General features: G+C 42.7%; 1 protein-coding gene across 1 annotated transcript; it reads left to right on the forward strand.

Moving 5' to 3' along the window:
• The first annotated feature begins 289 nt into the window (after nt 1-289).
• On the forward strand, nt 290-27,841 carry tasora (transcription activation suppressor a). The gene is made up of 28 exons (XM_008408344.3): nt 290-835; nt 2,414-2,559; nt 3,428-3,520; nt 3,620-3,692; nt 5,011-5,102; nt 5,187-5,318; nt 5,418-5,548; nt 6,475-6,506; nt 6,585-6,690; nt 8,323-8,426; nt 8,545-8,648; nt 8,790-8,862; nt 9,114-9,188; nt 11,407-11,591; nt 11,674-11,922; nt 13,013-13,190; nt 13,635-13,748; nt 13,895-14,037; nt 15,162-15,342; nt 17,814-18,278; nt 19,532-20,613; nt 21,216-21,338; nt 21,860-22,019; nt 22,100-22,208; nt 23,005-23,183; nt 24,202-24,351; nt 25,773-26,391; nt 26,943-27,841. The coding sequence occupies exons 1-28, from the start codon at nt 577-579 to the stop codon at nt 27,358-27,360; spliced, it is 5,775 nt and encodes a 1,924-aa protein (XP_008406566.2). The 5' UTR covers nt 290-576; the 3' UTR covers nt 27,361-27,841.
• Nucleotides 27,842-27,976: the final 135 nt, after the last annotated feature.

Raw genomic sequence — 27,976 nt, forward strand, 5'->3', positions numbered from 1 at the left:
ATATTGATAATTCATAATAAGTAATCTGAAATACCAATAATCTTTAATTTTGTAATTTTAAAAAAAATATATATAAGATACTACCTTAAAAAGTTCAACAAATGACCTCTAAATAACCTTTCTGGTGCGCAGCAATATCAGTTAATTGTATTAAGTAATAGAAAAACCGATTGCCTTGTGCTTTGTATAAAATGTATAGTGAGATTTTATTATTTTTCAAACGAATCAGAATGGATAAAATACATGGTGATATTTTATTATTTTTCAAACGATAAATCCTGAATAGAAACATTTAAGAAAAATGCAACATTTTGAACCAATTTATAAGCTCAAGTCAGTTGATGTTTGTGTTTCTATTTTCATTAAGTACTCTGAGATCAAACTGCAGCTCAGTCGTTTGTCCAGCAGGTGGCAATAAAGCAGTTTTTATTGAGCTGGCCGCTGCTTTAACACTGAAGAAGATCCGTTCTCGGCGGCGGAAGCATGGCGCGGGTTTTGTGCGGGGCTGCCTTCCTCCGCTGCGGGCTCTGGAGGTAACAGCAGTGAGCAAGCGTCGATCTAGTGGAGGATCTCACAATGGAGGACGGCTTTAGCCGGAGAGAGGCTTGTCCGGTGAGGAGAGTGTCGAATGCCGTGGACTTTAGCTACCGGGACTGCGAGCTGTTCGGTTCGACCCCTGGCGGAGGAGGCTACCCTGCCGCGGCCAGGCTGAGCTCTGCGGCCGCGGGGAAGATCGTGGAGCGGAGGAAATCAGCACCGCAAGTGGTCCACCAGCGACATATGCCGAGTGAGCCCAAGAAGTTCCACATACCGAGGAAAACCAAAGAGAAAAAGGGTATGATGCTCCAAATTAATGGCGTTTTATCTGTAAGAGTTCAATTATCAGACAAGTAAGCATCCATTCTCGGACACCTCCATCTATCCTGCAAGTTTGGATAGCCACAAGGCATTTAGATGCTTATCACCATGGGTGACATTTATGTAACTCTGCTCCTATGTAAAAAGATTATGTTTAGTCTCCAGTCTGTATGTTAATTTCAAAGATTTAATGTTGTTAAACTAGCGGCTAATGGAATAATGCAAAGCTAACAGCTAGCGGTCAGTCGCTTTAGTTACAAGCTTATAAACGTTTTACCATGTGATAATATTTACTTTTTTAAAAACTATGTCTTGTTTTACTGTTGTAGGTACTAAAATATACTTTGATTTTTACCGTAAAGCTTGTTTTTTGGCTTCATGTAGATTGTAGTTTTTACTAGCTAAAGGGAGGTAACAGCCTCCATGTTTACATTTTACAGCAGTTAGCGCGAGTGTCCGATTATGGGTGCAGTAGTTAATGACAAAACAATACAGAATATCTCAAATTCATTTTTATTTTTCTGTACCACAGATATAATAATAGATAATAGGCAAATAAACATTACGCTAGCCTTAAAATGGATTATATTCACATGGAAGGATGCGAGAAACTAGTTTTGTTGATTCTTTAAGGTAACAATGTAAGCCATGATAATTTTATTTACCTCGAGGGAAAAATATTTTTCCAAGTTTTGCTTTGCACGCAGACAAAAACTAATGTTACGACCCTGCCTGACTCGTCTGCTTTGCATTTTTTGCATTTGAGAAATCAAAGCTGCTCCTTATTTGTCAAGGTTTCCCAGATCTGATGACCTTCATGTATTATCATTTGTTTTAATTTACCTGACAGGTGATCTGTTATTCAAGTCAGAGAGTTATGAACAGTCAGAAATGTTCACTTTGGTCTTTCACCTGCAGTGATGAATGTTTTTGGTCTTATTGGAAGACAAAAGAATCATCCAGACCAGGTTTTTATATATAATTTCAGTTTTTACTTGTTAAAGTTTTAGTTATATGTATTTTTAGTTACATCATTTAATTTATTTTTATATTTGTTTTTATTTTTTAAATTGTTTTGGTTATTTTTTATTTTTTAAAAACCAGACCAGGTTTACTGCTATCAGCTTTAGTGGGCACACTACAAATAAGCAAATTTAATAAAGCAAAAATAAACATACAACTAATCAAATATAAAAATACAGTACAAAGATATATACATTTTCATTTAAGATAAAAAAATAAAAAGCTTTTGACTGTAAATGTGTACTACACGAAACTCCACAAGTGGCAGTTTTAGCTTCAACTGATTTAAATTCTGGGGGAAAAATCTCCAATTAACCACCTTTTGTTGTCTAATTATTAATCAGTTAATTAAAAAATAATCAGATCAGCCCCGAACTGTTTTGATGTTGATGAAACAGCTGAATTTTTCTCATGTTGGTAGAAATATTTTATAGCTGCAGATGCATTCTTTGCTGCAAATCATCAGCTTTCACTCAAGAATGCTGCTGTTGCATTTTAGTCAATAACATAATAAATGTTTCTTCTTCTTCAGCTCTGTTCCAGTTCGTCTCCACCGAGTCCAGGGAGTACGAGGACATGAAGACCATCCTGACGTCCGGCTACATCGACAGCAACTCTTCCGGTTGCTTCACTTACAGCAACCCTCGGCTCGTCCACAGCGAGCTGCTGGAGAAGGAAGTGAGCAACGACCTCATTGTTGCTTTTTGTTTCACTAGAATCCATCAAAAAGTCTCTTTTTACTTATCAGCTTAAAAAAAGATGTTTCAGTGATTTCCTGAACATATATGAGCCTTGAAAACAAACAAGCTGGTGCTGCAGAAACAAAGGGATCAGCTGAACTGTTAGTAGCAGGAACACATGATGACCTTGAACTCTGGCTGAAATTATACCAAATTCCTCATTATCATTCTTGCACTCTTGTCCCTTAGTGGGGTTGGGAGGGGTGTTGGTGCCTATCTCCAGCTAGCGTGCCGGGCGAGAGGCGGGGTCACCCTGGACAGGTCGCCAGTCTGTCACAGGGCAACATAGAGACACACAGGACACAATCATGCAAACACACACTCACCTAGGGACAATTTGGAGAGGCCAATTAACCTGACAGTCATGTTTTTGGTACCCGGAGAAAACCCACGCATGCACAGAGAACATGCAAGAGGCCGAGGCCGGGAATCGAACCCAGAACCTTCTTGCTGCAAGGCAACAGCTCTACCAACTGCGCCACTGTGCAGCCCTCATTGCAGTCGTCATTACAATATTCATAAAGCAAAGGCCGGTTAATAACATTTGGTTAATATACTCCAAGTGTTGTGAATAGCTCCACCAGTACAGCAGTATTTCAGATGTAAGACAAAAAAAATAAAAAAATCAATAATTATCAATATGGACTGAAATGAAATGTTTATATCCTGAGAAGTTTTTTGGCCATATCGTCCAACCCAATGTTAAGGAGAGAAATAAACATGTTAAAGTTCAGAATAGTTTTTGCTCAATTACATTAGTTCCTTGGTTTTTACCTGCTGAGAAAATCGATGGTTTTATGTTTCAGTTCGTGGAAAAACGGAGAGAGATGAAAGCAGACGGAAGGACGGATAAGGAGCTGGAGGAGAGCTACTGCTTCCTGGTGACTAGTTCAGTCAAGGTAGGACAAATAAGCAGCGATGTTTTCATAATAAAGACAACAAATTCAGCTTTTTCTATGGTCTATTTAATTTTAAGTTTATTTTCTTCACTCTTGCAGCTGCATGTTCTCTGTGAGAAGGGACTAACTGTCGGTCGGAGCAAAAACACGGTGCTGGGAAACCCGAGTAAAGGTAGGAGACACGAATTAATCTAAAGTTTACGGTTCTTGAAGGAATGTTAAAACTCAAAATCAACCCTCACAATAATTTTAATTCTGACGTCGCGTCTTTTTTTTCTCTCATCTTGCATTTTTGTCTGCGTTACCCTGACTTTACACATCAGTAATTTTTGGTTGAGAAGTTGAGACTCATCCGCCATGAATCAGCGCTATTTACGGTGAAAACTTGTCGAGTGCTTATATTTAAAAACGGAAATGCAAAAAGTGAATTTTACGTCTCATCTTGGACTCTGGACTGTTTCTTTACCGTTATGAGACATCGCCGCCATCTTTGTTTTTGAATCAGTTGGCTCCACTACTGGGTGCTCAGCGGCGCCCTCTGCTGGATGGCGGCCAAACTACAACACCGAAAGTTAAACCAATGGAAGTTTAGTCTAGTAAATAATTTATCGATTATTATTTTATTTATTTATTCGATTTAAACATGTTTAAAAATCAAATACCAATATATATATATTATTTGTTTGAAAAAGAGGGAGCAGAAATATTTAATCCTTCCTTTTATATGCCTTACTTTTTTTACACATTATTCTTTATTTATAGAAAATAAAATATATAAAATAAAGCAAACAAAAATAATAATGGAATGAACACAATATATGTTTATGCGTTTAAATCAATAAAAGAAATAGGGATTATGTCATTTGAATGATTTCTGTTACTGACTAGCTTCTTATTGACCTGTGATATTGATGATAGGCATCAAACAAGAAGAGCATTGCTCTGAAACTAGAGATGAGGAGGAGAAAGTGTCTGTTTTCCATCAAAATTATACATTTAAGTTTATGGTAGCCTAATAAATGTGGAATTATTTCCAGTGATAGTATTTGTAGTTATTTTTTAAAATGTTTCTTACCATTAAATTGCAGGATTTCTTTCAAATCTGAATGTCCATTGGACATCAAGACTTGGTGTATAAGTCTTGATGATAACTAAATATTAGCCAATACTTAATTATCTAGTGTCACCATGCAAAGAAAAAAAATATCTGTAAACATTTTATATCTTATTTGTGGTTTCAACATTTATTTTATTTTAGTTTTTTATAGGTATAAATGCTGAAATTTTTAACTGCTTGTAAAAACAATTTATCTTAATTCTGAATTGGAGTCAAAATTAGTTTTGAAGGGTGTCAAAGGTTAATCCCTAACATATGGTGAGAAAGTGATGAAAATATATATTTTCTTTATATAAACTATTTTATAGACATTATTTTACTTCCAGCAGGTAGTTTGAGGTTGTGTGGTGTCAGAATGAGCTTGTTGTTGCAGGCGTCTATCTGTCAAGGTATTCGGACCTGCTGCAGACGAGACCTTTGACCCCTGGGGCGACCGGGGAGCTCCTCATCCTCAAGGTGATGAAGGTAAGCCAGCTCCCAGGTGATGCTCGTCATCATCAGCGCCATTTTGTTTCAGAGTGTTGAGCAGCGTTTGTTCTCGGGTTTCAGGGAAAGGTGAAGAGCATCTACGAAAACATGAAGATCCTCCAGGACCCGACGCCTCGCTTCGATAGCCACATCGCCAAGAACGCCAGCAAGGTCACGTCGCTCAGCTGCTTCCGCGCCTACGAGCTCACGCAGGTGACTTCCCACAATGCTCAGCTGCTCGTTCCGGGCTGAAAGCATCAACCAGTGGTCTCATCTTGACGCCTCGTGTGTTTCCGCTTGTTCCAAACGCAGCAATACTTCTACGAGTATTTGTTTGACGAGCTGCGGGAGCGGCCGCGGCAGGTGTGTCCGTGCGCCGTCGTCTCCTTCCACTTTAAAGGAAAAGACGCGCCTCTCTCTGTCAAACCCGCGGCGCCCGTCAGGTACCCAGATCCGGTTGAAACCAGAAGATCTGTCATGATCAGTTTTAAAAATGTGATTGACTCACATGTGGTGTGTTCACAGAGTGGGGAAAAAAACTTGATTTTTGAGTTTCTGCTCCTGATTTATCAGGATGTTGAAGTGGAAAATCGATCGCTGTACAGTTTTCACTTCATTCGTGGTTAAAATCTGTTTTTTCAGCACATCTAAATCTAAACCCATAAAACTGAAATTATTAATTGTTAACTGGAGAGTCTAAAAAAGGCTGTTTGGTGAAGGAGACAGCCTTTTTGTAATTAAACAGCTCAAACTGTTTAGTTACAGTTTGAGCTGTAATTAAACCAAAACTATACAAAAATATATGCATGATTCACTTTTTCTCTCCACTCAACTTTCTGTGATGAAAATGTTAAATTTAAAATGAAAAATCTTCTATTTTCCTCCCAGAGCTCCTCAAGTGGCAGTTTTGTCTCCTCAAATTTTAATTAGTGCTTAATAAACACTTATTAATGATTTATAAAGTGCTTTGAGGTTAATTAATAACATATATGAGCTATTTATTAAGTGAGCCTTATTGTCAAGTGGTATCATTTTTCTTTTATCAGATTAATCATCAGAATAATTGATTACTAAAATAATTGTTGACTTCAGCCTGGAGCTGTTACAGAAACAGATGCATGATGGGAGGAGCTTCTGTAGCAACCGTTGGGTTTAAAAAGCAGTTTAGTTATGTTTTTATTTAGCTTTAGCCAGATTTTCTACCCAAGTCTTACGCTGTTTGGTTTGTGGATGGGCTGTTCTGAAATGTAAATTTGTCCTCTGGGATTTTAATAAAGTATTTTCATTAATTCTTAATGATCTTAAATGTAATTTTTAGCTATATTTTTTTAAACCTCAGTCTGACGTGACGTCATGGTCTGTTTTTCAGGTCCAGCAGTCAGTTCTCAGAGAGCATCAAAGGTAAACCCAGCTCACCTGCCGTCTGCTCTTTAGCTTCAACCCGACCTCACGCGGCGTTTCCTCCTTCCCTCCCTCCAGGCCGCGCTCAGTTCACCGTGTGGACCGGAGATGTGGTGAAAAACAAGCGGATTCTGCTCCAGATCTCCCTTCGGTCCAGCTCCACTCCCTCTCTTCCCCTCCGGCTGTGAGTCCCACACAGAACACCTTCTGACCTTTGACCTGGTCAAGTTTTCCCCTCAGCATCAGAAGCCTAAAGACTTTAGGATTCCTTAGTTAGTCAGTTAGTTAGTTAGTCAGTCAGTCAGTCAGTCAGTCAGTCAGTTAGTCAGTCAGTCAGTCAGTCAGTCAGTCAGTCAGTTAGTTAGTTAGTTAGTTAGTTAGTTAGTTAGTTAGTTAGTTAGTTTTGGCTCATTCTTTTAGGATGTGCCTTTGAGCCACAATAAGCAATAAATCGATGCATAGTTTCCACAAGTCTGAGCTCGCCACTGAACCGCCATCTTGGTAGGCAAGTACAGCGGAAAGCATAGAAGATCAGTGGCTTTGAGTCCAACAAAAGGACATTATATTGACACTCTTAACCAATGTGCAAGAGAAATGCATGTCAACAAAATCGCTGCTGCTCAGAATCAACTTGTATGAGAAGAGAATGCTGCTGTAGTGATACAATAATCTCACGATACGGTACACAATATTCTTCTCACTATACGATACATATTGCGATATTCAGCAAACAATGCAATTCAATACACTTTTGCGATTTTATGACAGATTTTAGAGGAACAGAGTGATTTTGGTGACATTTTGTGATGTTATAGAGTTGGATTGAATTAATTTAACTGAAAACTGATTAAAAGCACCAACTACACAATACCTGGCTCTGATTGGACACAGACTTAAAGTCGACAGCCGGACAAAATGAATCAAAGAAGTGGTGAGAAAACATGTTTCTTTTAATTGAAACAGTACAAACTGTAGCTTACATGCATTTCTAAAGTAAACAAAGTGCACCAAGTACCTGCTCTGAACAGTTTGATGCCTTTTTAACACTTAACATCTGAAGGAATCACTCTAAGCCTGATGACCTGATCACTCTCTCAGCGAAGCAAGCAGTGAGTGAGCAAGGTGACAGTTGAATGTTACGATACTTTCGGATGAATATCGATTTTTTTTCTAGGAAAGAAAATGTCGATATATATATCGCAAAATCGATATTATTACACAGCCCTAGTTTATTGTTGGCATAGCAACTCCATAGCTACTGTCATGACAGTTAGTTACGGATACCTACCAAGATGGCTGTCAGCTTCAAAGTTCCCAGAAGTGTGACATCACATGTGAACTATGTATTAAATTAAAACGAGCGCATTAATTTTAATTTGGACAGTCGTTAGAGACGCTGCCCTTTAATATTGTTGAAAAGCCGCCATTTTGAGAAACGCTGCAAACATTGGACACCCAGCGCAAAGTAGTTAGTTTGCACTTCTTGTCACTTTTGCCATTTTTTTCTGTCAAAGCTGAATGATTGTTATTTTTTGAAAGGCATTTATTATTATTATTTTGTTTCTTTTGAATATTTAAAATGTTTTCCAGTTCCATTGGTAAATGTTCTTTATAAATGAAAGTTTTATTTTTAAATCTTTGAGTGGGCATACCTCCATTAATCCATTCTTACATTAGTTGAAATTCGTCTCATAATAACAATATTATCGTTTATCGCAGTAACTTGTCACACAATTTATTGTCCAACAACTCTTGTTATTGTGCAGCGGTAGTTTATTTGAATGCGCTCATTTCTGAAGAACTGTTCCTCCTTCAGACCCGAGAAGTTGGACGTCGACTCGGTTATGACGTTGGATGAAGTGACCAACCTGGTTCCCTCTGCTGCGTTCTCCTTTAACACCTACCGCAGCAGCAAAGAAGGTAAGCAAACCGCCGCTCAGGGTTTAAATCTTCATTTCTGTCTCTGTTTGTTCTCGTTTACGGTGAGTTTTTAAATGTGCGTGTGTGTGCGTGTGTTTGCGTGCGTGTGTGTGTGTAGTTGTGACTGACGGCTATTACTGCAGCTTGCTGGAGGTGATTGACAGAAATCAGTCCTCCACTAACGTAACGATGCTGCTGCAGGAGCTGGAGACCAGACAGCTGGTGGGTAAAACTCAAAAATTAGAATGCAATGAAAAATATTCAATGTTTTTATAGAGTAGCATATTTCAAACTTTTATTTCTTGCAGTTTGGCTCTTAATAAAGAGCAAAATTCAAATTCAAATAGTTTTTTCTCTCTTCAGGTTCTGGTGAATCCTCTCACAGATAAAGGTTTCCTCTTCCTGCTGTCCAGCGTTCAGATGGCCACACCGACGGGTAAGACATGAACGGGTCGCTGCATGTTATCTGAACACATGGTGGTGGCAGCATCATGCTGTGGAGAGGGATTGATGGGAAGATGGATGGAGTTATATTTGTGTATATTGGTTTTGACACTTAAAATGGGAAAAAAGTTTAACAGGTGTGAATAGTTTTCTGTTTTTGCATAAAACAAACATCGACTGATGGCAGACTGAGCTAATAAATGTTAGCTAGCACTGAGCTAATAAATGTTTCTGTGTTTTCAGAGAGAGGAGAGAACTGGAAGAGAAACCTTCAGGCCTTGTTTGTTTTCCCGGAGCCCAGAGACGTTTCCACATTCAGTGAGTAAAATAATGAGAGGGAGGAGTTAGATGTTTAGTTCCCGTCTGTGTGAATAGACGGAAACTGTCAGGCAGCTGGACGACTTCTTACAAAATCTTAAGAAACCAGAAGTCCAGTGTCCTGCTACTGCAGCACTCTTGAGTGTGAGCGCATCCTTAAACAGTCTTAAAGTCATTAGACAATAAGTTGGCCTTAAATTTACTTATTACAGGTCTTACATTATGATGTGGCAAGATTATTTAATCTCTTACTTTCTATGTAGCTTTCTGTTTTCTTGCAAAATTTTTCATAATATGCTAAATTAAAAAAAACACCATTAAATCTTAACATTGAATACTGATTCAATAAACAGAAAACTGTGCTTTTCTCACATTAATAAACTTACACATATTTATAAAATCTAACAAAACTGAAAGAAGAAAGGTGAAAAGAATAAAATATATGAAACAGTTGAGTCCCATGAACAGAGATCAAGCAGCTCCGCTGAATGAGCGACATTAAGCTGATAACTTTAAGGAAGTTGTTTAGTATTTATACTTCTTCCAACACCAGAGCCTTTTTGGACTGCTTCTCTTGGATCCCGCCGCCATCTTTGTTTCTGTATCAACTGGCTCTGCTTCAGGATCACCAGCGCCGCCCTCTGCTGGAGGGAGGCCAAACTATCAGACACCTAACATTAGATCAGTGGTTCTTAACCTTTTTTGAGGTACCGAACCCACCAGTTTCATATGTGCATTCACTGAACCCTTCTGTAGTGATAAATAAAATATGATTTTTCCCCCCCCAAATTCAAGACATAGGAGTGACCCAACTAGAGTCTAGTTGGGTCACTTTTATTTCCCAACTAGAGTCTAGTTGGTTCACTCAAAGATCACTAAGTCTTCTTAAAAGGTAGATTCTCTGAGAACAGTTCTTCAAAATATAGTCAGTGTTTTCAGCACAGTTGAGCTGACTGTCCAGGAACGACCCAAGGTATTTAAAATGTGCCACTTTCAACAGGTTGGCCATCAAGAGAAACTGGAACCACTTTAAGGTCTTTAGGTGTTTAGATCATTTAATTAGCTCTACATTCTTAAGAGAAGGAAAAATTAATAATAAATAATAAAGACTTTGCGGTATTCTGATTTAGTAATGTAATTATATTAGTTGTGTTACCACCCCCACGCCACTAGAGGCAGTACCAACCCCGAAAAGATGCGACTAAGGAGCAGATTTAGAAGTTCACCGAAAGCTACAGAATTTGGTAAAAACTGTGAGCTTTGCTGAAGTAAATAAAGACACAAGTTCAAATCCATGCTGAGAGTGGAGCTCCTTCAATCAGGGCTCCTCCGCAGCTCTGATTGGCTAAGCAATGTAACGTGATCCTCTGATTGGCTCAGCAATGTAACGTGATCCTCTGATTGGCTAAGCAATGTAACGTGATCCTCTGATTGGCTCAGCAATGTAACGTGATCCTCTGATTGGCTAAGCAATGTAACGTGATCCTCTGATTGGCTAAGCAATGTAACGTGATCCTCTGATTGGCTAAGCAATGTAACGTGATCCTCTGATTGGCTCAGCAATGTAACGTGATCCTCTGATTGGCTAAGCAATGTAACGTGATCCTCTGATTGGCTAAGCAATGTAACGTGATCCTCTGATTGGCTAAGCAATGTAACGTGATCCTCTGATTGGCTAAGCAATGTAACGTGATCCTCTGCAGCAAGTGATGGCAAAGCGGGGCGTCATCACGACTTTACACAAGTGTGTCTTTACCTCCATGGCAGAGGCTCCGCCGAACCCCTGAGACCGACTCACCGAACCGCTGGGGTTCGATCGAACCAGGTTAAGAACGTTAGATGTTCTTTACATCTGCTTAGATGAAGGAACATCTAAGTCAGTGTTTCCCAACCGTGGCCTCAAGGCTCACTGACCTGCATGTTTTAGATGTTCCCCTGCTTCAACACACCCTATTCAGATGATTGCAATTCAGCAAAACCCTATTAATGAGCCAACAATTGAAATCATGTGTGCTGATGCAGGGGAACATCTAAAACATGCAGGTCAGTGAGCCTTGAGGCCAGGGTTGGGAAACACTGATCAAACGGTGATTACTAGTTAATTGAGTGGAGCTAATTTTAATAAAATAAAGCATTAATTGATAATTAAGTTGATGAATTGTTTGCATACTGTGAATACCAAAACGAAGTGTTGCTTTGTAACTCTCTGTTCCTGCAGCGTCACGGTGTTCCTCCTCTCAGGGCAGTTTGCCGTCCTCTGCCTCGCCGATGCCGCGCCTCTCCGACTTCCTGCCAGCTCTGCACCACTCCCTGGTGAAAACCCGAGCCAACCCGCCGGCCAACCTCTCTGCTGGTGTGGAGCTGCAGACGCGTGAATACCTCAGCGGCGTGACCGCCGGCAACGTACGCTCCATCGTCTCTTAAAAGGAAAAGCCTCTTAGCTGCTCGTTTTTAGACCCGTTTCTGAAACCGGATGTGTTTGCAGGTCCAGCCGTGCCCCATGACCGAGTACGACTCGGTTCTGGACGAGGAGACCAAGCCCTGCCCGCCCTACCACCGGCCCAACACGGACAGCTACCTGCGCTCCTACCTGGCCAACCCCGCCGCCTACATGCTGTCGGCAGCGCGCGCCAGGCAGGCGGTAGAGACGCTCCTCGGACCCGAGCCAGCGCCGGAGAAAACGCCCAGGAACAACGGAGGCCCGACAGATGCGGCGGGACACAACGTTCAGAAGGTGAAATAACCGTCAGACGATTAAAAAATACACGGTTCTCATGTGATGTCACACTTGCAGGGACTTTGTAGCAGCTTTATATCAAGACAGCCATCTTGGTAGGTATACGCAACTAACTGCAATGACAGTTGCTACGACAACTATAAACAAGCCACAAGCTTAGAACTAGCTCTCACTTTGTTCCTATCTACTTAATAAAAATATAAGTACATTACAACTAATACTTGGTTACAGTTTTTGAGCACTATACTTTCTTTTTGTTGGTGTGGAAGCCATTGTTCATCTATGCTTTGCGCTACATTTGCCTACCAAGATGGCGGTTCAGGAGATCACTCCTGGGTCAGACTGTGTGTAACAGCAAGAGCTTGATCTTCTCTGGGATTGGTTACTTTCAGGGTTTGTGCAGGTTCTTGAAATCCTTGAAAGTCTTTAATTTCATTTAGGTGTTGTCGAGGTTTGGAAAGTGCTTGATTTCTGTATGAAGTCCTTGAAATTGCTTAATATTCAAACTGCACGGTTTTGTAATAAAGTTTCATCTAACGTTTGATCAAATGCCTAAATTTGGAAAACGTTAATTACTAGAGATGTGCCGATCAGGTTTTTTCCTGCCGATACCGATCACCCATACCGATCACATTATTTTTTTTATTTTTTTTATCATAAACACTACCGGTTACATTATGAGGAAAAAGGAACCATGAATTCACCTTAATTTAGACAAAAACTTGTTTTTAATAACTTTTTCCAAGAAGAAAACTAAACAAAACAGGCATTGTGCAAATTGTCCTGCTATCAGTAATACTATCTTTAACAGACTGATAACATATGGAGGCTCTGAAGAGGCTAAATGATGCAAAGAGCCAAAATAAAACCTCAACATTGCCAAAGAAATTTAAGTATAAAACTTAACATTCAAAGGCAAATACAGGATCCATTACAATAAACAATCCAGAGTTACTGAATGAAAACTTCCTGTTAGCATGGCGGCTAGCTGATTACTGCTAGTTCTGAGTGGCTGTTTCTGACTGAGCGGAGTAATTATGCATTTTCTTTTAGGAAAAATGTCTGAGTCTTTTTTTGTCACCAACAGGTGCAGCAGCTGCTGGACCAGATTCTGACTTGTAAGAAAAACGCAGAGGCGGAAGTGAGGAGGGAGGATGGCGATGGTTTGAAGGCGTCGAAGAGGAAGATGAATCAGAAGACGGCGGAGAGAGCGCTAAAATACTTCAAGGCATCTGTGGAAACGGGAAGAGCCGACAGGATTCCAGGTGAACCGAACTTACAGCTTTTGAACTGGTATCGCTCTGATTTTATGTGTTGTAATCAAGAATTGCAATATTGTTGCCTTTTTAGGTAAAAAGGTAATAACAATTATTTTTTATTTGCATCTTTTTATGCATTTTTTAAAACTCTAGTTGTTTAATGATAAATCTGCATAATGTGCCAGATTTGTTTTTGTTTTTTTCTTTTACCATTAGCTGATGCTCTAATTATGTCACCTGCGGCTTAAGTCAGTTGTAGACTAACTTGGTGTTTTTCAGCTATAATACAGATGTTAAGATGTATCATTAGTTCCAAAAACTAAAATAAAGTTTGTAATTTTAATACTTTTTAATACATTTCCTTTGTTTTGCTGATGATCTAACCGTCCTCTGACGCTTCATTTATTTTTTTCTGTATTTATTTGTTTTCTGCCCATTTTCTTCTTCCAGTTGGAGGAAACAAAACCTCTTTTGCATCTATAATCACCTCGCTGGGTTTGAAGGACGTGGATCTGAGGGAAGACGGATCCGAAGTAACTGTTAAATTTCTCAGACAGCTAAAAGGTGACAGAACCTTTTATTTCTTGTCTGTGTTCAGTGACTTTGTTTTTCTTGTCTGAAAGCATTTGGATTTACTAAAAGCTTGATATTTAGCTGATACTTACCTGGTACGGCGATGCTGACGGTATTTTAATGCGTTTTCACGGCAGGACTCGTTAATGCTGCTAATCAGAGCCCCTCTGAGGCGATAGAAGACGGACTGAAGGAGTCGAGTCCGTTCGGTCGGCTGGCCATGAAGCTGGGCCTGCCCACCAACTGTGACATCGACCTGAGGAAGCAGGAGGAGCTGGAGGTAAAACATCATCATTTATGTTTCAGAAATGAAAGATTCAGGCAGAAATCTGTCACTAAAGACAGAATATATCTGGATTTGTTAGAAGAAAAGAGGCCAGCTGTGATGTATCTGGTAAATCAAATGGCCTGCTAAGCTCACTGGGCTTCTATCCCAACCAGTCTGACTGGAGTGGGGGGGATTTCTTATTAATGCAAAGGTCAAACCAACCAAACGCTTTGAGCAACCTGTTCCCCTCCTCGCCTGTGGGGGCGCTGCACCAAGAACCACTGATGGAAACAACAGTGTCTTGGACCTGAAAAGTCTTGGTTCGTTATGAAAAAATTAATACAAAAGAAAAAAATTCCGATTATTGGGAAATGTAATAAGTTCTTTTTATTAACTTTAATGAATATTTTACCTTATTCAAGCTCTTGGATCTTGCAGAAAAATTACTCATAAGTTAGTTTTGTTTTAGTTAAAGTGTACTAAGATATTTGCACTAAACTAGGCCAAAATAAATACATGGTGCAATATTGTGTTTTTGCAGTGAGTTGTGAGTTCAGTCCAGTCTTTTAAAAAGATTCTGATTTAATTATTGATATTAAATCTGATATTTGATTCGAGTTATGAAACATATCAGTGAAATTGAGTTTTTGCTCACACAGATAATAAAGTTTTCTGTCCAGCAGTGATTCAGTTCAGACAGATTTATTTGTCCCAAAGGAAAATTAAATGTTATTGTTGCTCATCTTAATTCAAATTCTCCAGAGTTACTGTAGAAGGAGATGGATGTTGGCAGGAAACGTCTCCTGTAGCAGTCTGTATAAAAACGAATCTGAAGAAGCCTCTCACTGAAGTCACTCTGCTCAGGGTTTGGTTGGATCGACCAGTTTCCACTTTTTCTTTTTGAAATTTCCTGCTTGATTTTTATTGTTTTGCACAGAAAATATGCTTCATATCACAACAAAAAGATGTTGGACTCGGTTTAATTGAGGGAATTATTTTCAGACTTTAAATCTAAAATAGTCTCTGTTACTCAAAGGTTTGAACGATGATGGAAAACAACGTGGGTGTGTGTGTGTGTGTGTGTGTGTGTGTGTGTGTGTGTGTGTGTGTGTGTGTGTGTGTGTGTGTGTGAGCAGGAGCAGACGGCAGGCAGCGTCAGCAGCCTGGAGGGCTTCAGTCCCGGTTCGCACAGCGGGGAGCCGAACCACCACGGAGGAAGAGGAGGAGGAAGGCTGGGGAGGAAAGCGGTGGCTAATGAAGAGCAGGAGCAGGAGGAGGAGGAGTGGGAGATCCCGTGGGTCCTGATCCCCATCACAGGTCGGTTCGCTCAGCGACGCGGCTGAACATCTGCTGCAGATCAGCGCTTCGGCACCACTGGGGATTTTCGCTGACTCAGGACTAACGAGTCGTTTCTCCTCATCCTCACAGCAAAAACACAAAATCTTAACAAGTGTTTCTGGGCTCATTTCTACTGAAAATACATTGTTGCTCTGCAAATAAGACAAAACTAACTCACAAGTAGCTTTTCAACAAGACATACGAGCTTGTTCAAAGTCAATAATTCCTTAATATTAATATCGGCAGATAGTTTCACTTATTACATGGGAAAATCCATAAATTTTCTTACACCCTTGTCCCTCAGTGGGGTCAGGAGGGTTGCTGCTGCCTCTCCAGCTAACGTTCTGGGCGAGAGGCAGGGGTCACCTGGACAGGTCGCCAGTCTGTCGCAGGGCAACACAGAGACACACAACCATGCACACACACACTCACACCTAGGGACAATTTGGAGAGGCCAATTAACCTGACAGTCATGTTTTTGGACTGTGTGAGGAAACTGGAGTACCTGGAGAAAACCCACCATGCACAGGGAGAACATGGAGACTCCATGCAGAAAGACCAGGGCCGGGAATCGAACCCAGAACCTTCTTGCTGAAAGGCAACAGCTCTACCAACTGCTACATGGGAATATGTCTTGTTATAAGTTTTACAATCTGCCAATGGAACCACAACTTTTTAATCAATAGTAAAGAATTATTAACTTACAATAAGCTGATATTCCTTGCGAAAAAAAGACTAGTAACTTAGTTGTATCTTATTTCAAGTGTACTAAAATATTTGCAGTAGAAATTAGACCAGAAATACTTTTTAAGATTTTGTACTTTTTGCAGTTCACTGCCCAGGTCCCAAATAAGACGTAGGTGGTTTGCACTGACTTTATTAAACGTTGTTAGGATGCAGACTGCCGTGTGAAGAAACAGAAACGCTGTTGTTAGGATGCAGACTGCCATGTGAAGCAACAGAAACGCTGTTGTTAGGATGCAGACTGCCATGTGAAGAAACAGAAACGCTGTTGTTAGGATGCAGACTGCCATGTGAAGAAACAGAAACGCTGTTGTTAGGATGCAGACTGCCATGTGAAGCAACAGAAACGCTGTTGTTAGGATGCAGACTGCCGTGTGAAGAAACTGAAACGCTGTTGTTAGGATGCAGACTGCCATGTGAAGAAACATAAACGCTGTTGTTAGGATGCAGACTGCCGTGTGAGGAAACTGAAACGCTGTTGTTAGGATGCAGACTGTGATGTGAAGAAACTGAAACGCTGTTGTTAGGATGCAGACTGCCATGTGAAGCAACAGAAACGCTGTTGTTAGGATGCAGACTGCCATGTGAAGAAACTGAAACGCTGTTGTTAGGATGCAGACTGCCATGTGAAGCAACAGAAACGCTGTTGTTAGGATGCAGACTGCCGTGTGAAGAAACAGAAACGCTGTTGTTAGGATGCAGACTGCCATGTGAAGCAACAGAAACGCTGTTGTTAGGATGCAGACTGCCGTGTGAAGAAACTGAAACGCTGTTGTTAGGATGCAGACTGCCATGTGAAGCAACAGAAACGCTGTTGTTAGGATGCAGACTGCCGTGTGAAGAAACTGAAACGCTGTTGTTAGGATGCAGACTGCCATGTGAAGAAACAGAAACGCTGTTGTTAGAATGCAGACTGCCGTGTGAAGAAACAGAAACGCTGTTGTTAGGATGCAGACTGCCATGTGAAGCAACAGAAACGCTGTTGTTAGGATGCAGACTGCCATGTGAAGAAACATAAACGCTGTTGTTAGGATGCAGACTGCCATGTGAAGCAACAGAAACGCTGTTGTTAGGATGCAGACTGCCGTGTGAAGAAACTGAAACGCTGTTGTTAGGATGCAGACTGCCATGTGAAGCAACAGAAACGCTGTTGTTAGGATGCAGACTGCCGTGTGAAGAAACTGAAACGCTGTTGTTAGGATGCAGACTGCCATGTGAAGAAACATAAACGCTGTTGTTAGGATGCAGACTGCCGTGTGAAGAAACTGAAACGCTGTTGTTAGGATGCAGACTGCAGTGTGAAGAAACAGAAACGCTGTTGTTAGGATGCAGACTGCCGTGTGAGGAAACTGAAACGCTGTTGTTAGGATGCAGACTGCAGTGTGAAGAAACAGAAACGCTGTTGTTAGGATGCAGACTGTGATGTGAAGAAACTGAAACGCTGTTGTTAGCATGCAGACTGCCATGTGAAGAAACATAAACGCTGTTGTTAGGATGCAGACTGCCGTGTGAGGAAACTGAAACGCTGTTGTTAGGATGCAGACTGCCGTGTGAAGAAACTGAAACGCTGTTGTTAGGATGCAGACTGCAGTGTGAAGAAACAGAAACGCTGTTGTTAGGATGCAGACTGTGATGTGAAGAAACAGAAACGCTGTTGTTAGGATGCAGACTGCCATGTGAAGCATCAGTCTGGTTTCTCCCTGCAGGTCTCTCTTCGGAGCGATACTCGCAGCGGGAGAGGAGCCTCCCGCAGGACCCGCGTTTCCAGCACCGCGACTCGGCCACCGGCGTCACCGTGACGACCAAGTTGCCCAGGAGGAGCCCCGCCCCGTCTCCGGAGCGGAGCCCCCCTCCGTCCTACCCGTCCCCCGAGGCCACGCCTCCTCCCTCCCCCTTCCAGTGCTCGTCGCCCATCCCCAGCCCGCCGCCCTCGCCCTCCCAGTGCCCCTCCCCCGACCCCAGCCCGCCACCGTCGCCGTCCCAGTGCCCGTCCCCGGACCCCAGCCCACCCTCGTCTCCGCTCACCTGCCCCTCGCCGCTGCCCAGCCCCCGCCCTTCCCCCACCTGCTCACCGTCACCTGAGACCAAGCCGCCGCCCTCCCTGCGGCGTCTGCCCGCTAACGAAGTGGAGCCGCCTAACGAGCTGCAGGTTCCCCCCAAGGAGTTTCCAGGTAACATTCTGCAACCTGAGCTCGGCTCAGCTGCTGATCCGTCTTTAACCCGTCCAGAACCTCCAGAACAGAATCGTTCTGTTTCTACTGAGGAAGCTAATTATTTAACTTGACCTTTGACCTGCACAGTGGAGCAGTTTATTTTAGGGCCGGGGCGACATTAGCATCTCATTTAATCCATTGGGATCAAGAAAGTAATTTTGAACTTGAGTCAATCAATATCAATAATTATTGATTAGCTTGTTGTTTTAACTACTGATGTGACCTTTCCTGATGTGACCTTTCCTGTTTTATCCAGTTTTCCATAAGGAGTTTTATATTGTAAAGCAGGTCGTTGCTAGGTAACCAAAGAATGAACGAGTTGCTAGGTAACCAGGGTGAGAGAGTTAGGAGATTCCACCAGCCTTGCTACGGCATACGTCTCCCAGAATGCCGTGCGGTTTTGGATTGTAGTTCAGTGGAAATTATTAAATATTTCCACTGAACTCCAGTCCAACAATACAAACCATTATAGAAAATACTGGTTGTATTTTCTATTGATACTGATCACATGTTTATTGCAATATACATTGTTATTGATTTGCTCCTTCCAGAATCCAAAAAACACAAAATTTTGCCAAGTATTTTTTGGCTAATTACTAGTGCAAATATCTTATGACACTTAAAATAAGACAAAACTAACTTTCAAGTAACTTTTCAGCAAGATATAGGAGCTTGGTATGGAAATAATTCCTCTTCCTTACTATTGATTTTTAAAAGGTTACTGGTACAATTAGCAGATTATTTTACTTATTTCAACATGTATTAAGTGAAACTAGAACTTTTAAAAATCCATATTAAGGAGTTATTTACTTAAAACAAGCTCTTAGAAGTTACTTGAAAGCCAGTTCACGCGAAATAACACAAAACTAAGATATTTGCACTTGAGACTGGACCAAAAATACTTGTTAAAACTTTGTGATTTTGCAGTGTTTTGTCGAGCCACGCACACAAACGATTTCACTCACCAACATTTAAATGTCAGACGGGAAATCTCGTAAAATCTCTCAAGATCAAATGTTGGTTCGGCGTAAACAAACATGGCCGACTTGGAAGAAGCAATGGTGATGGTTTGTGGACTATTTTTAACAAAGAGAAAAAAACCCATAATAATTAATTTCCCTTCACTTTGTGTTGTTCTGTCTCATAAATTTGACTGAAGTTGGTGTTTGTAGGTGTGAATACTTTAAGTGATGTCACTGTGTTGCCTTCAGGGGAGTCGAGTAAAACTGAGCTGAAGGTCCAGCAGAAGGAAATGAAAACGGACCCAGCATCGGTTCCTGCAGAGACGGATCCGTTCTCAGTTCTGCCTCCCAGGATAAAATCTTCCCCGTCCAAATCTCAACGAATGCAGGAATCGGCGGGAGAGGCAGAGACGTTGCTGAAAGTAAAGGTTGCAGCAGCAGCAGAAGAAGAAGAAGAGGAAGTCCGTCTAGAGGAGGGATGTGAGGAGGTTGCGGAGCAGAACCAATCAGAACCGAAGGAATCCAACAGCGGCTCGTTTGGCCGTCCTGTCAGAGACCTGGACAGCGTGGTGGACAAACACCTGTCGGCGTTTTCCTCGGACCTGCAGCTCCTCCTGCAGGATGAAGGCGTCAACTACAGGCTTCCCCCTCTGCCGTCGGCGCCGCTGTCGCCGTACGCATCGCTGCCGCAGTTCTCGCCCTACGTCTCCTTCTACAACCCCTGCCCTCCGGTTGCCGACTACGTCGGCTCGCTGCACGACAGCATCGTCAGCCTGCTGGCGGTGAGCGAGGACCGCAAGGACCGCGGCAACCCGGCTGCAGCGGCTGCTGGGATTCCTGTCGACGCCGCACTGGCAAACACTGTCAGCGACTTCGTGGCCAGCGTCAGAGCAGGGAAGGCTTCAGCGGGTCGGACCGCCGCTACCGAACAGTTTTCTGACTGTGACCCAACCTCTGGTTCTGGGTCCCCCTGGGGCCGCGCGGCTCAGCCTCAGGACGGCGCCGCGGTTCGGACCGCTCTCTGCTCGGCTGCAGAGGAAGGCGGAGAGGCTCTGATGGGCGTGGACTGCACCGTAACCGTGTCAGGACTTGGTTCTGGTTCTGAAACCCAGCATCCCAGGGTCGCCAGTCCGAACCCCGCCTCCGCCTCGGTTCTGGAGCCCGGCGCGGCGCCCGTCCCTTCGACTACACACATCAGCTCTGTGATTGACCGGCTGGAGCCGAACGTCTTACACAACCTGGCGGAGATCCTGAAGGACATCAAGAGGAAGATGCCGCAGTTCTACGTCCACTGCCCAGAACCGGACGACCCGGTCTGCAAGGGGGTCAGGGTAAGCTGGGCGGCCCGCCAGATTCTGCTGGACTACAAAATGTCCCAGAAGTTATTATGATAAACGATAATATTGTTGTTTTGGGATCATTTTCTACTAACATAATGGTAACAGCACAACGATAACATGAGAACACTTTTTCAAAGATCCATGAACTTTAAATTCTAACAAACATTTAACACTTGAGCTGGAAGACATTTTAAATATACAAAATAAACAAACAAACGACAAACAGCTTCACAATCTGGGTCAGACATGTAGAAACGACTTCAAATTATTCAGTCAGTGAAATGAGGAGGATAACAGCCAGTGAAAAATAAATAAACTGACAAAACTGATACAGATATTATATCAAATTGGTGCGTCTCTGGGTAAAACATTAACAAATCGCTGACTCTGCATTTAGTAAGTTCTTCAGTTTGAACACATTATCACAAATACAGATAAAAATGGCTTTGATTAAATATTTAAGCACACAATCTTTATCTTGAAGGTGATATTTAAATGGCCGCACCGAAGACGGTGGCGGGCCGGATTTGGCCCTCGAGCCACGAGTTTGACTCACGTGGTTAATGTGTTGTTTGCGTGTTGTTGACCTGCAGGAATATCTGGTGAGCCTGGGCAACGTGCATCAGAGCCCGGCGGACTTCCTGCACCAGGACAACACGGAGAACGGCCTGCTGGTCATCATCAAGAACCAGGACATCGCTGGACACGTCCACCAGGTACCGTAACGGACCCGCAGGGTGCGGAAAAAAGCACCGCAGTGAGATTCAGGCTGTTCTCAGGCTGTCCAGTAGACTCAGTTCAGTTAGGAACCAAAACTGCAACATTTGTTACATTTTCAGTTGGTGCGATTTCACACCTCAGAGTCAAACCAACCAAACTAATTGAAAAAACTGTTCCCCTCCTCGCTTGTGGGGGCGCTGCTCCAAGAACCAGTGAAGGAATCGACACAAAACCACTGAAGAAGACACTGAGCACAACTTCCTTCTTTGCAAAATAAATGAAAATGCTGTAGCATGCAGCTAGCTAGCTTAAAGTAAGACGTGAGTAGATGCAGCTACTCGCGTCTACTAAAATGCTAGCTAATTAGCTAGCCAGCTTGCTAACTAGAGTTAGTCGGCGTGATTAGGTGCATCTAGCTAGCAAGCAGCTAGTCATGTCTACTAACTCTAGTAGAGCTGTAGTTTCCATGTTCAGCTGATGTATACAGTGAAGTAACCATGCCTGGTGTCCATGTCAGATTCCAGGCCTCATGTCCTTAAAGCGACACTCCTCTGTGGTGTTTGTGGGCATCGACTCGCTGGACGACATCAAGAACAGCAGCTGCATCGAGCTGTTTGTCTCCGGAGGCTGCATCGTCTCTGACGAGCTGGTCCTCAACCCGGACGTCATCACCCACAGTACGTAGAGAATCGGAATCGGTTTTGTCTTTGTTGTGTTTCCATGTGCCGTAACGAGCGCTGATGGGTTTTTACTGCAGATCGACTGGCTGCTCTGCTGATACTCCTGGAGAAGCACAGCTCTCCAGAAAGTCTCTGGAGGTGGAAGATCCACTGCAAAACCCACAAAAAGCTGAAAGAGCAAGCCAGGTACACAGTATACCTTAATGTGTAGCTTTCAGAACGACGCCTCGAGCACAGATTCATTGGCTCAAACCTTTAAATCAGACCTATTTTGCTTCCTTGAACAGGTTAGCATCAATCTTTGAGTTATACAAAATACCTGCACCACATCATTTTGCACAAAATCATCCCTAGACAATGAGGTGTTAGTCTGCTCAGTTTTCTTTTAGAGTGTCCAAATAAGCTGCTGCTGGCCACACCCCCAATTCAGTCTTTATACTCCCACGTGAAAATGACAGCAGACAGATGTGCAGTTATACAACCGTAGCGTTTCCTGCATAGCCAACTGGAATGTAGCAAGTCGTTTTGGGATCGTAAGTCAACAAGAAAACACTTGTCTTTTCCAGCAGCCATTGTGCAGCACATGGGAGGTAAAACCAGCCCATCAAAGTGCTGGAACTCTGCTGGGGTTGCTAGGTAACCGGCGGAACTCTGCTGGGGTTGCTAGGTAACAGGCGGAACTCTACTGCGGTTACTAGGTAACGGGCAGAATTCTGCTGGGGCTGCTTAGTAACAGCTCAGTGGTTTGTGACTTAACATTCAAGAGGAAACGGCTCACTTTCCACACACCCAAAAACATTAATTTATTGCGCTTGGGTTGTTTTTAGAAGCAGTTGAAACCCAAATGGAGGGGGAAAAAAAATTGCAAAATGTGAATTTTGCATAATAGGTCCCCTTTAAATAGTGGCTTGTGTTGCTCTGCTTCTGCAGAAAGATCTCAGATTCGATGACCCTGAGGTTTGCGTGATGTTTGTCTGTTCAGGTTCCGGAGGGACGCAGCCAACCTGCTGGATCTGCTCTCGGCGTACCAGAAGCGGCAGATCGTAGAGTTCCTGCCGTATCATCACTGTGACATGACAAACCATCAGTCGCCGGACCTCGACTGCCTCACCGAGCTCCAGGCCCGATACACGCAGTTCCGACACACTGTCTACCTCACCGGTACAGCAGCCGCTCTCAGTTCTGTATTTTTTACTGTAGCAAAAATACACGACTTTTTTTTTTATTTTTTAAAACATTATTAAATGTTTTTCTGGAGTTATAAATTAAGTAAAATGGTTTTAAAAAATACAGTGGATCATTAATCAGCTTCAACTGACTGTTTTGTTGTTTCAGTGAAGATTTCATATAATTGAAGTTGCTTTATATCCAGCAGCCTTCAGCTAATGCGCTAGTAGTGGAGCTAATTTAGCGCTTCAGCTAACTTTGAAAAGGTTTGCACATTTGGCTTCTCTAGTGCTAATTTACTCGGCTGGTTTGTGACCTTTCAGTTGAATAAAGTTCAACATCTGTGTCGGAACTGTTTTTGAGACAGTAGAGAGCAATTTAATATCTAAAGGTGTTGTAGGACATGCAAATTACCGTATTTTCCGCACTATAAGGCACCTAAAGACCTTCAATTTCCTCAAAAGCCGACAGTGCGCCTTATATATGGACCAGTATTGAGCCACAACAGGTCTAGCAGCTACGGTAAGCAGCCGCCGATTTCATTTTCCCCCGTAGAAGAAGAAGTGCATGCTGGGATAGTTGTCAGAACGCTGGTTTGTTAATAAAGTTTGATAATACATTTAAAGCCAGAGGGGCGGAGGGGCGGGGGAAGAGAGACAGAGACTGCAGTATTTAAACGGCAAATATAATTTGAATTGAACTTGGAATTTAAACTTGATTTAAAAACTATAAATAGCTGCATATATATAATTGAAGATAAGAAAATAGGTTTTGCGTGAATGGATGAGCGACTTATTTCCAAGTCACGCTGATGATTTGGTAGAGAAAAAGTTGACCAAACGGCACCTTTGAGAACTTTTGAGAAATTTTGGGATTATTTGCAAAGACGTCTATGAATACAACTGAGCACCATCAGATTTTACGCTTCTGGAGGTTTAACAGATTTTCTCCAAACCTCAGGAACAAGGCACTAGTTGTCATTGATTTTTTAAAATTTCATTTCTAAACTCAGAGCACTCCTTCGATAAGTTTCCTGTCTACTCCAACGGGGGCATCATCGTGGCCGGGATGGAAGAAATGGAGCTCGGCTTCAGCCGGCTGGTTGGCTGTCACAGCGTCAAGGACAAGCAGTTGTTCCTGGAGGATCTGCTCGCTCCCAAAGGTCGGTTCCTGCTGCTCCAAACCTGGCCGCCTGAACCTAAAACTTTACTTTAGCCATGCTTTGACATCAGTATAACTCAACTTTATCAATGAATCGAATTATTCGGTTTCGGAAGGTTTAATTTTAGGAAAATATGGATTTTTTTCCCAACGTGCTCTCCTTGGATTTCTGTAGATCAGTGATGTCAGAGCGGCCATCTTGTTTAACAGCTTCTGTTTATTTGGACTTTGAATTCAGGACGGAGTATTACGTTTATTTTTTTAAATGGAGAATAAAATCATAAGACTAAAGTTGAAATTTTATAAGAACTCCAACATGTTTTTTAATGGCTTATCACGCAAACAAACTTGTTCACGTGGGATTTTAGTTGAAATTCTTATTTAACGGAAGCACCGCAATTGAGAAATTGTGACATTAGTGGAGTATGAACAAAATTTTGCACACATTTTTAATGGAAACACAGTTTGTCAGATATTAGAGAACTATGTAAATATTTATCTCACTTTAAAGCAGGGGTGTCAAACTCTTTTTCATTTTGGGCCACATCAGCATCCTGAATGTTCTTAAAGGGCCGGTTGTGCCAGAATGTTTGGACGATTAATAAATATCTGTCTAAATCATATTGATCATGGACTAAAACTTGACACCAGCCTGAGGCAGCAGAGTAGAAGAAATACTGCCACCTGCAGGTTGGAGTTAGCATCCCATAATCTCATTGTTTTTGAGCATTTTTATGGAAATTTGCAATAAACTCATCATTCTGTATAGTGCGAAAAAATGCAAGGATCTGTTGATTTTGCGTGAATTTCGGCGAAAAACTGGACGGACTGATGTAATGTTGCAATAAATGGATAAAAAAACTGTTTTGATTTGACCGATAAAATAATATTTAGTACACAACTGTTATCTAGATGGTTCTATTTAAAGGTCGGTCACAATAGCAAACTTTGATGGATGATAAATTGTCCCAGGAGTTATTGAGAGAAACCATAACATTGTTGTTTATTGAACAGTAAGATCAATAAACTTCAAATTCTAACGAACACTGAAACTGGAAGACATTTTAAACATCCAAAATAAATAAACAAGCAGAAATGACAAAAGAAATGAGTCATGAAGTCTCTGCAAATGTAATTGTCCTTCAAAATGTGAACTAATTGAGACCAAAACACCAAACTGAAAACTTTTACCATCCAGTTTATGGTAGAAAGAGAGAAAAGAGAAGAACAATAAATCATGGAAATGGAAATTATCAGACTCATTTTGATTTATCATGTGATTAATTGATTTATTTCTGCGTCCCTCTGGAGTCTAGAGGACCGAATGAGAAGCTCCAGCGGACCGGATTTGGCCCTCGGACCTTCAGTTTGACACTATTTCTAGCGTCGCTCCTGACCTTCGTTGTTCTCCTCTGTCTTCAGGTCTCGGCCGACAGTCTCTGTCTACCGCTGCCGATCGCCTCCATCCCGTTGCCGATAGCAACCAGACGCCCGGTGTCCTGCCCACCTGGCCCCTCACCCCCGACCAGTTGGCTGTGGACGCCAGCAGCGAGCGTGTTTCCGTGGCGACCAACAGAGACATGGAGGTGCTGCAGCAGGCCATCAAGGAGATGCGGGCGGAGCGCCTGAAGCAGCTGCAGCAGCTGCGGCTGCAGCAGCAGCTGCTGGAGCTGCAGGTGGAGTCAAGCGACGCCACCCTTCCTGCCGCTGCCATGGAGGGCGGTCACGTCACACCGCCCACGGACCGGGCGGCACCGCCGGAGTCGGTCCGGTTCGCGCCCGGCAGGAAGGCGGTGACGGCGACACTGGACTCGATTCACTCCGGACTGCAGCTGGAGACGTGGGAGGATGAGAGGACGGAGGACAGACGGCGGCCCACTCTCACTGAGGGACACTCGACCCAGAACCACACAGAACCGTCCAATCAGAGCACAGCTGCTCGGTCAGCTGATCCACACGGGCCGGACTTCGACCAAGAACCGGAGCGACGACGAGAACCTGACCGATCATCAGGCTCTCCTGAAGAGGGCGACGTCGCCAGGTCAGTTAAAGGTTCCTGTCCAAGTTGGATGGGGTCAGAGGTCACAGGGTTAGATTCTAAAGTTCACTCAGACGTAAACAAAGATGAAGTAAAAAGGTCAGAGGTCAGAGCTTTGCAACAACACAGGACAAACACTTTATTGATAAACTAATTTACTTTAAAAAGTTAAAACTGGAACAGGAAGACATTTTAAATATCCAAAAATAAAAAATCAACTACGGCTAAAACGATTAATCGATTTTTGAAATGATTAACAAATTTAATCAATTGAGTAACTGGACTTTTCTGAATCAAAAAAAGTTAATTTGATTAAAGAACAACAGAGCAGTTTAAGCCAAAATAACATAACAAATAACATAACATTTTGCACTTAAGATAAAAATAATCTGTCTGTAAAAATGTTTCACCCAGAAATCCTCACGTTGCAGAGGTTTAGCTTCACCTGGTTCAGGTTCTATAAATATCTGTTAAGCAGCTTTTGCTTTCCAGTTAATAATCAATACATCAATAATAGTTTTTATTTATCAGAATAAATCTGGTTTCACCTGCAGATCCTCCCAGTCCATCCAGCAGCTGCCCGTCGGCGCCGAAGCGGCTCCCCAGAGCAGCGCAGAGTCTCGGATCCCCGTCTTGATGTACCGGGATCAGAACCAGCCGGGTCCGGCTCTGTTCGGCCAGCCGCCGCAGCGGAACGTCGGCCTGATTCAAGCCCCCCAGCTACCCCACTTCCACGGACAGCATTTCCAAACCGGACCCTTACTGGGAGCCCTGCGCCCGCTAGGGGCCCTGCGCGGCATCATGGCCCCCCCGCCCATCTGGCCCGGCGGCCTGGCCCCCACGGCCAACCCCCTGGTCTGGGGCCTGCAGCAGCCGGGCGTGGACCTCCTGAGTGGATTCTACGGCCCTGCAGGTCCAGGCGGGGGCGCGTACCGAGGCGCCCGGCCCGGCGGAGGTTTTAACAGGATGTAGAGGAGAGCCGGGTCTGTTGATCCGGAAACAGACTGAATACAAAAAAATAAAGATTATTATTATTATTATTACTAAACAACCTGAGGGTTTCAGTCATGACTGTTTACAGAGTCAGAATAAATCCGGATCATTTCAGGAAACACTAAGCTAATAAATGAGCAGATGTAAATACTTACCAGCGTGTAAATAAGCAAAAGTTTTCAACGTTTTTGTTTGACGAAGAGCGCAGATGTTTTCACTGTTTGACGGACGCGAGCTGCTGGAAATTCAGACCACAGGACATGGGGTCGCCTTAAACCAGTGGGTAACAAGAAGAAGTTGTTTTCTGTGCTGAATGTTTGGTTTGGTGCACTGGGAGCCGTTTCTGTTCTGTTGCTGTAGAGAGGAAATCTGTAACAAATGGTTTTAACTTAAATCAGTTTTTATGTTTTGTTTTTTTTCTATATCAGGTTTTTGTATTAAAATCCCATGAAAACAGAAATACCTTTTTCTTTCCCTCTGTTCAAAGAGTTGAAGCATCTTGAGGATGAATGATTTGTCTACAGGAGGAAGAGGAAGAAGACCCAGGTAACCCCAATCCCACACCTGATCACAGCAAACTACTATTTTTTAATAA

This window comes from Poecilia reticulata, chromosome 5, assembly GCF_904066995.2.
Source record: "Poecilia reticulata chromosome 5, P_reticulata-male-v2, whole genome shotgun sequence".
Classification (NCBI taxonomy): domain Eukaryota; kingdom Metazoa; phylum Chordata; class Actinopteri; order Cyprinodontiformes; family Poeciliidae; genus Poecilia; species Poecilia reticulata.

Bases quoted from the DNA above. Each gene is read 5' to 3' on its own strand.
- tasora (XM_008408344.3), top strand. From the start codon at position 577: ATGGAGGACGGCTTTAGCCGGAGAGAGGCTTGTCCGGTGAGGAGAGTG. The intron at 8,427-8,544 runs GTAAGCAAACCG...GTGTGTGTGTAG, and splicing joins CTACCGCAGCAGCAAAGAAG to TTGTGACTGACGGCTATTAC. The intron at 24,352-25,772 runs GTCGGTTCCTGC...CTCTGTCTTCAG, and splicing joins GGATCTGCTCGCTCCCAAAG to GTCTCGGCCGACAGTCTCTG.